Here is a 9421-nt window from a genome sequence, read left to right on the forward strand (position 1 = left end):
AAGAGACCATGCACTGGCTCTGAAATGTGTTTAATGGATTCTTGCATTAATAATGTGTCGTGTACCACCACGTGTGTATGCAGAGTTTGATCTGGGCAGTCTTCAGATGAGTCATGAGAAGGTAAACGATGTGTTGCTTCCAGCCTGGGCATCTTCACGTGAAGACTTTATCAGAAAACATCGCAAAGCCTTGGTATGGAAACACACACTGTCAATAAATAGAAAAATGAAAGCCATGTTGTCGTAATCATAAGCGTTATTTTGCATTTAAAGGAAAGCGAGCATGTGTCCGCTCACTTGCATGAATGGATCGATCTGATCTTTGGTTATAAGCAGCGTGGACCTGATGCTGTTGAAGCTCTGAATGTCTTCTACTACTGCACATATGAGGGTAAGAACCCACTCACCTTTTTAGTAAGACGCCCAAAATAAAACTTCACGATTGTTTGAACTTTTCTTTTTTAAGTAACATGTTCCAACTTGGAGTTAATGACTGAACGCTGTGTGTCTTGGCTCTCAGGTGCAGTGGATCTGGACGCCATAGCTAATGAAACAGAGCGAAAGGCCCTTGAAGGCATCATCAGTAACTTTGGCCAGACGCCCTGTCAGCTTCTCAAGGTGGGACCCCAGACAGACATTTTTATCCTTAGTCTGGCAGCACTGTGTTTCCAGGTCGAAGCAATAAGATCTGTAATACCTGGAGAGAGCTGTCTGTTAGCGTTCCCATTCATCTTAAAGGCAGATGTTAATAAAATGAAATATATTTTGGCTACATTCATTCAAACTTCCAGCAGGGGCTGTTTGGCCTCTAAACCTGTTATTTGCATTTCTTTGCTCTTGCAGTGCATTGTGGGTAATATAACACAGCTCTTTGTCTTTGTTTAGGAGCCCCACCCTCCTCGTATGTCAGCTGAGAATGCGTTCAGGCGACAGTCCCGTCTCGAAGTGTTACCCCCCAATCTTTTCGACCAGCTTGACAAGCTGCGATCTTTTAAGGAGGTACGGGGGATTTTTATTGGCATTTTTATGCTCTGTGATTTGTGACCATGATTTATAAAGTGTTTTTGGCTGGTTTAGGTGGTGAGTGATGGTGTGCCACTGGTACAAGCTGTAGTTCCCAGATATCAAACCCGGTCCTTCATCATTCCAGGCTCTGATATACTGGTAAGAAACACAAACTGGAAACGACAGATGTTTCTGCTGTTTCCTTTAATCTTATCCATACAACAAAAATGACTATTTGTGGTTCAAAAGTGCTGAAGTACAACAAAAACCTTTGCAAAGATGTCGGGAAAAATAAGTGCAGCGTGGGTACATTTTTATCAAAAAAGATTTATGTAAAACGCTGCAGCTATAGCCATCAAGTCATCACAGCTTTTGTGACAAATTCACAATTTTAATGCAATTGCTGTCAAGCTTCGCATCGCCTGCTGTGTGCAACGTAGCTGTTATTATATATAATCTGTGTTTTAGTGGTTGAGAACTGTGGTAGTTTTGTACAAGGGAAGGTTTTAGAGGTTTATACCACTTTTTGGTTTAATACCTGTCAGTTATCCTGTTGAAGGGATGTGCTTAGGGTCTGATGGGCATCTGGGGCCCTGTTTACACCTGATGCATTTACGTCAATCAGATCACAAGCGGCCAAGAAAGACACACTTGGTATTTTAACCTGTCCATTTTGTCCACTTTTGACCACTTTTTTTCATGATTACTTTGAGAGGATGGTCCCCTATGCCTTCGTTAAAAAAGAAATGACGGGCTTCAGTTGATGCTCACTAAATCAGTCCATCCAGAAACACACGATCATGCGATCGCATGATTCGGTGCATAATCAGCCAAAATCTGCATATTTATGCGGGGGTCGCATTTTTTAAATATGCCGCACTTTCACCGCATAAATTGCAAAATATTCCGGGCTTGCATGATTTCATAATCTTTTTCGTAGCAAAAAGTCATACAATCCGTCTGTTTGTTGTAGTCCAAGAAAAGAGATTTACGTTGTTAATGCAATGCTCTTTTAATGGGCTTTATGCCCAGCTGCACTGCTTCCTGGACTTCGGCCAGCTCCTTGTTTCCTGTCTGCCATTGTTGGACGGGCTGATTAATCCAGGTGTGCCTGACCTCAGTAGTCACAACAACAATAATCAGACACACCTGGATTGGTCAGTTTGTCCAGTGGTGGCGGACCGGAATCAGGGAGCTGGCTGGGGTTCGGAAGGTGGTGCAGCTGGGCATAAAGCCTATTGTGCTAAGTTAAAAGTTTGACACATTCGTATTGTTACATAAACGAATTATCATATAGATGTTGCTGAACAGATACATTTGTCTAAATCACATTTAATAACTAATTGTACCCACCCAATATGGTAAACTTGCACAACTGTGTTTTGCTTCATATCAAGGTTACAGTGTGTGCTAATGGTATGATAGGCACTCATAGCTGGCTGCCTTACGACAAGAACATCGCCAATTACTTCACATTTACCAGAGACTCCACTATGACCAACCCAAAGTAAGTGCGCATATACACACATATCGCATAATCAAGATGTTGTGCACATAGATTTGTTTTGTCAATGATGTCATATAGTTTTAAAGGCAAAATTTTGTTATTCTTTTGGTTTAGCTGCTTTATATTGAATAAAATGTTTAGCCATTACCTTTATTGTTATCTAAGAACGGTTTGATATATTGAAACAAAATATTGATCTATTTCACTCTTTAAACCGACATTAGTTGATACTACAGTTTTGTTTGATCTATTTTCAGGACCCAGCGGTTCCTCAGCGGGCCGTTCTCCCCAGGGGTGGAGATTGGATCCCAGGTGCTGGTGGTGTCCAGTGACGGACGTCTGTTGTTCAGCGGGGGGCACTGGGACTGCAGCCTGAGGGTCACTATGTTAGCCAAGGCCAAGCTGGTGGGCAGGATCTGTCGTCACACAGGTGAGAGCCGTCTATCCCACGCAGACGCCCTGAAATAGATTGACTGAGCTGAGAAGCAGCTGTGGGAATATAAATGAGCTCCAGGTTTTGAGGGATGTTGAGCTTAATCATGAATAAAATAAGGTATGCCTATTGAATCAGATTAATCAAGCCCTGCCACTACAAATAAAGAAATATAATAAATAAAATACATTTTAATGTTAATAACATGCTTTCACTCAATGTCAACACACACAAGTTAAAGTGACAACATAGCACTGACTCATAAAACAAGTGATAGATCAGTCACCTCGGCTAAAACATTTTCACAGTGACCCTGGACCATCACGCCTCCTTAATGTTGAGGCTTGTAAAAATCAGATCCCGGCTCATGATAATGTTTATTTATGCAGCTGAATGAATGAATGTGCATTTCTGTGTTATGTAGATGTGGTCACATGCCTGGCTTTGGATCTGTGTGGTATCCACCTCATCTCTGGCTCACGGGACACCACCTGCATGGTTTGGCAGGTCCTACAGCAGGTATGATGCCACTTTAACACACTTTACTCCAGTTATAACAATGTGTTTGCATATAGCCTCAAGTAAGGCTTATACCTGGAGAATAAAGTCAGTAAGTGTTTAATGAATCATATCATATATTTTATAGGGTGGTTTCTCTAGTGGCCTGTCTCCACGGCCGGTGCAGGTGCTCTGTGGACACGATCAGGAGGTCACGTGTGTTGCTATCAGCACTGAGTTAGATATGGCAATCTCGGGGTCAAAGGTCAGTCTAAATCAGTCAATGGCTGTTTTTGAAATAGCCCCCTATCTCTTCATTCACTATTCTTGACATTAGGTTACTAATACAGTTCACAGAAATACGCTGAAGAAGTTGAGTAAGTGTAAAAAGGTACTTGAGCTCCTTGCAATGTCCACTGTGATTTTGGACACCACAAAAATGGATGTTCCCTTAAATAGCGCACTATTTAAGGTATAGGGGGCTATTTCGGACACAGCTAAAAAGTCCTGGCATCCTGATATTTTAGGTATTTTACTGTCACACCACCCGGTCATTTTCATTCTCAATCTCTGCGATTCTCTCACCCAGGATGGCACAGTAGTCGTACACAGCATACGGCGTGGACAGTACCTGCGGACCCTGAGACCGCCTTGTGAGGGATGCATTCCTGCACCTCTTGCTCACATGGAGGTTGGCATGGGCGGACACATAGTGGCACAGACTGTTATGGAGGGACGCTCAGCTGGAAAGGTACACAGTGCTCTACTATGTGTTTTTTTGCCCACGTGAGAAAATACTGTAGTATACTAGTGTTTAGTATAGTAATCTGTAGTTAATTTCATGTTTTTTAACCTTAAATTGTAAATATTTATGTATACTATTTAATGCAGTATGTGGTTAATATTACTGAATACTATAGTATACATTAACAAAGTGTAGCAATTACTTTTATATAGTGCAATTTACTAAAGTTTAATACATGCATTACTAAAGTATAGTTCAGTATGTTTTCATGTGTGTTCGTTTGTGTCAGCATGACAGAAAAATAAGTGTAAAATGATTTAAATGTAAATTTGATGGTTTATATATGTAAGTTCATTAGTGGATCAAGAAAAGTCTAACCAAAATAAAATAAATATCAATTGAAATATTAAAATTATACATTAAAACTAAACTAATATTTCCTATCACGTGTAATTTATTTAAATTAAAACTATTGTAGTGTTTATTTTTTTTAAATACTTATTTAAATAAATGTCACAAAGTAAAAGCTTCTAAAAGTCCTAAAATAAACTTTTAAAATATTATTTAAAGAAAAATTTTGATTTTGGAGGTGATATCAAGCAGAGATTCAAGAGATTTACTCATATATGTGTCTTTATATTTTTTTTTAGGAGAAGTATGCACTGCATGTGTATTCAGTGAATGGTACTCTGTTAGCGTCTGCGACCTTAGATGAAAAGATTACAGCCGTGCACCTGGTGCCTGACTACCTCATTGTGGGCACACAGCAGGGGAACCTTCACATTCGAGACTTATACAGGTAAAAACACTCTTAACTTTTTCCCCTGGTTTTACAAGCAAGGCTTAAGGCTAGTCCTAGACTAAAGCCTGAAGTATAATCGCAAACATACACGTGCAGTTTTGCAAAGTATAGTTTATTTCACTTGTAAACAGACATTCAACGCATGCACGTTGCAAACAAAATGCAATGCATCTCCTGGACTACAGTACATACTACATTCTTGTGTACGCACATGCATGACCTATACGGAATTTAAAAAATTTGGCGGTGCACATACAGTACGCCATATAGGCCTTCTAGTTTTGTTTTGAATGACCTTTATTAATCTTTCTTTATTGTTCGTATTCAACTTTACTTCATAGCATTCTTAATAATCCTGTGTGTCATCACAGTAAGTCTCCAACAGCTGTGTCCATATGTCCATACTCATGCCAACATCTCTTTGCGTGTCTGTCTTTGTGTGCAGCTTAAATCCGGCTGCGGGACCCTTGGCACTGAAGATCCCTGTGCGGTGTGTATCTGTCACGAAAGAGAGCAGTCATATTCTGGTGGGTCTGGAGGATGGCAAACTTATAGTGGTGGGAGCAGGAAAACCAGAGCAGGTGAGGGAATTACAGAGAGTCTGTATGTGACTGTAACTGACATTGTGGTTATGAATTAAAAAAATGTAATAGAATTTAATTATAGACGCCGGGCATAGCATGCAAATCAATAATCCTAACTTTCGTCTTCAGGTTCGGTCTTCGGTTTCCCGTCGGCTGTGGGGCTCCACACGCAGAATTTCTCAGGTGTCTTCAGGAGAGACGGAGTACAACCCTGGTGAGCCTGTCGGAAAGTAACCGCGCCATGCGCTCCCCACGTGCCTTCAGCACAAATAACCTTTACCTGCAAAAGAGACTTCGCTCTGTGTCACCCGTCACTCAGCGCTAATGGAGAAACGCTGTCCACACAGAGAGCTTGGGAACAAGAGAGCATAAAGGGAAAATCCTGAGAAGGGAATACGATTTTTTTTTAATGCAATGATTTATACTGCTTTTAAAAAACGAACATTCCAAAGATTCGAATTAAGCCGTCAATTTCAGACTCTGTGAATGTTGAGAGCCTGTCGTCAAGGTTGCACGGCTGAACTTTGACTTTTTAAAAGCAGTAAGTTGTGTCCTGTGAATCACAGACTGGCTGATGCCCAAGGCACTGTATCTCAGTGGTGAACTGTCAGTCACCGGGTGACAAAAGTTCATCACCTGAGTATTTCTTTTTATATATATGCTGATTTTTGCATTGCTGGCCACTGTATGGTCAGCGGTGCATTGCTGGTACTCTGGTCTGACACTTGAAAATGTTCTGGGTATTGCTTGCAAATTCTTAAAGAAATGCAATTCTTCTTGCACCTGAATTGAAGCGCTTTTCACTTTCGATGCGGTTTGAGCCTTGCTAAGTCTTTAGACTTGATTCAGTACCTCTGGTGCCTTAAAGCATGTATTTGTAAATGGGCAGTTTTTTTATAACACAAATTTTTTGGTCTTGCTGATATATTGGTGCACCTGTTTGTTTTTGTGCATTGTGTGAATCTTTGCTATCCTGTTATATAAAGGAAGTGCCTTTCCTGTCAATTCACTGAGGGATTAACACAAAGTCCTCACGGTCACTGAAATCAAAGAAATTTTGATAACATTGCTTTCCAAGACGGCGATTGAATATGTTTGTTCTTCTACCGCAGGATGAAGCGATTTTATCTGCTTTGGACTTATTTTTTTATGCAGAGTCCATTTCCGCTGGCATTTGCAAGGTTTTACACATCCTCTGCCTCTTGCATGTGTATTTATTAAATGTTTCGGCTTGTTATTGATTATGCTTCTCGCCAAGTGACTTGGATTTATTTAGCCCATTTTACGATCCCCAATTCCATTCTGCAGATTTTCCTCTAAAATCAGCAGAGAAAATGTAATAAACGTCAGCAGATTTCATCAGTTCATAATGGTTTCGGCACTTTGGCGCTTTACATGCAAATAAATGCACTCATTTGCAGAAAACCTGAAGCCTGATCTAGAATCCATCAGTGCCCTTTTAAAATTTCAGCACTTCTTGTACTATCTGTCAATCATTTAGCCGCTTTAACTACACTTAAGTGCCTCAACTGTGTCCTTCATTTTAATCATGAACTATTTGTAATATGTGAAACATACACCAGCTTGACTTAATTGTCCCGTGAACGTGTCTGTCGGCTGGGGCCACAATTCTGTCTGTGTTACCATTGGAATTTCGTGTCTGGATCTTTTTTATTATATTTTATTGATGCACTGAATGCTTTGAAGGCTGGCATGTGTGCGTTTGGTGTCTGCGAGACACATGGGAGAGGACACATTTTGCTGGCTTGACTGGACTGGATGTGTTAAATCCGCTGCTCTGCTCTGGATAGCAAAGCAGAAACACATCGGCCAGCAGCTAAGGTTTGAAACTGCGCTCTTTATCACTGTATAGTCAAACACTGCCACTTGAGAAACTATTACTGTACATTTGTGTAGTAGCGTATTGGGGAGCATTCTTGAAAATGATGCATTGTGTTTCACTGTACTTCCCATATTACTTTGCTACACATGCTACACTTGCACAATGTTTGTTTGTTGTTTGGGTTTTTTGGTGATTTTTCTTGGAAAACGAATTTTGCCGTTTGGTTTGTTTGGAAACTGAAGCCATAGGAGATGAAATCCTTTTTATTATCCGCTTATAAATGAATGAATCACTCCGAGAGTGCTGTTAAACAGGAACATTTCTGTTTTGATAACTGTCAGCTTCGAAAGAGATGTAAAAAGCCAGCCTATATTGAACATATCTTCTGCTCAACTCTGTTTCACATCCCTCCTGTTTGTGTGAGTGGTGCAGTTGTGTACATTTATATTGTTTCTTTTAAATAAATATATTAGTCTATATATATATTGACTTGATGTGAATTGATTCCTACTAACAAAAATGTATATCCAAGAAAAATAACAAGGTGGTATTTACTGGAACCAGACCTACAATAAAAAAAATTTTGGTTACATTTTGGACCTCCAAATAAAAATGATCCAATGCTGAGTTGTTGTTACCCAACCATGGGTTGTAAAACCCAGCAGTTGGGTTAAAACAACCCAGCATTGTGTCATTTTGAACCCAGCAGTGTGTTCTGTCCAATATTTAACCAGGATGGGTTAAAACAGGGTTTCCACGGGTCCTTGAAAGTTTGTGAATCTGGGGGGGAAATTCAAGGCCTTGGGAAGTTTTTGAAAATATACATACGGTACATAGATGAAAGTGCTTGAATCTATTTTATGCGAGAAGTTTTCTGGAAAAAAATCCATATTATTCCCTGTGTATCATAAAATTTCTAGCCTTTTAAGCACACGTGCTAAACTTTTCGCTTTAAATGCTTATATCTTCTGTATGCGAATGTTGATTCATACCAAAGTGCTTTTTTGCATAGTTGTGTTTCACACATGAAAACGTCTCAGGTTACGTATGTAACTGTTGTTCCCTGAGAAGGGGAATGAGACGCTGCGTCTCCTATGCCATACTTCCTGCGTCCCTGTAACGCCGTCTTTGGCAATATTTCAGATAGCGATATACTTCCTGGCTCCCGCGTCATCCTGTCTTTGTCGTTAAGCCTCACCATTGGTTGAATTTGATATACACATTCAGACACACTTACCCCTGGAGGCGTCCCCAAAGTGTCACCGCAGTGACGCAGCGCGAGTTCCCTCAAAAAGGAACTGTAAATAATGTATCTTAAACAATGACACAACAATATAACCTTGCTCTCACTTGAAATGTGCCCCCCATTAGTCCTTGAATTTGAGGGTATTGGACCTGGAAAGTCCATGAAAGGTCCTTGAATTTGAAGTTAACCAAGGTGTGGGAACCATGTTAAACAACCCACCATTTTTTTGGAGTGTACTTTTACAACAAATTTATTGTAGACAAAATTGTAAAATATATATAGCGGTGCAAATGTATCAATTACAAATTTAATAATAAATTAAAGAATTATCAAAATGTATCAAGTCTGTCTTGTTCTTTTATAGGGAAGCATAGAAAACGAATATTAAGCTGTTCAAAAAAAAAAAATCAGTGTCAACATTTTTCTCTGTAGACATTTAACACCGTAGAAATGTCTAAAGATTTTACTTCACTTAAACTATTGAATTGCTAATATTTATTTGCATAACCATTGTTGTTGATAACTGCTGCACATCTGTGTTAAATCTTCTGGCACCTAGAAACAGGTATTTCAGCTCAGGATCCACAGTTCCTTTAAGGTTTTGCTTCAGAAACTGCATTTTTATTGTCACCTCACAAGTATTCAATGGGGTAGAGATCAGGGGATTAAGCCGGCCACTCCATAACCTCAATCCTTTTTGTCTGGAACCGAGATTTTTTCCTCTTGCGTGTGTGGAAATGTCTTGTTGAAACACATTT

At 39.8% G+C, this 9421-nt stretch overlaps 1 protein-coding gene across 3 annotated transcripts in view; it reads left to right on the forward strand.

Moving 5' to 3' along the window:
• nbeal2 (neurobeachin-like 2) overlaps positions 1–7896 on the forward strand; it is a 67911-nt gene extending 60015 nt beyond the window's left edge. For all 3 annotated transcript variants that reach the window (XM_055209682.2, XM_055209684.2, XM_055209683.2), the window contains 13 exons: positions 84–193; positions 274–391; positions 521–618; positions 886–999; positions 1078–1164; positions 2403–2512; positions 2770–2942; positions 3370–3464; positions 3592–3708; positions 4033–4194; positions 4839–4987; positions 5436–5571; positions 5704–7896. In XM_055209682.2, the coding sequence (XP_055065657.2) occupies positions 84–193; positions 274–391; positions 521–618; positions 886–999; positions 1078–1164; positions 2403–2512; positions 2770–2942; positions 3370–3464; positions 3592–3708; positions 4033–4194; positions 4839–4987; positions 5436–5571; positions 5704–5808 (1574 nt within the window). In that variant the 3' untranslated portion in view covers positions 5809–7896. The remainder of the gene's footprint in view (positions 1–83; positions 194–273; positions 392–520; positions 619–885; positions 1000–1077; positions 1165–2402; positions 2513–2769; positions 2943–3369; positions 3465–3591; positions 3709–4032; positions 4195–4838; positions 4988–5435; positions 5572–5703) is intronic.
• The last annotated feature ends 1525 nt before the right edge of the window (positions 7897–9421 follow it).

This window comes from Misgurnus anguillicaudatus, chromosome 10 (genome assembly GCF_027580225.2).
Source record: "Misgurnus anguillicaudatus chromosome 10, ASM2758022v2, whole genome shotgun sequence".
Lineage (NCBI taxonomy): Eukaryota > Metazoa > Chordata > Actinopteri > Cypriniformes > Cobitidae > Misgurnus > Misgurnus anguillicaudatus.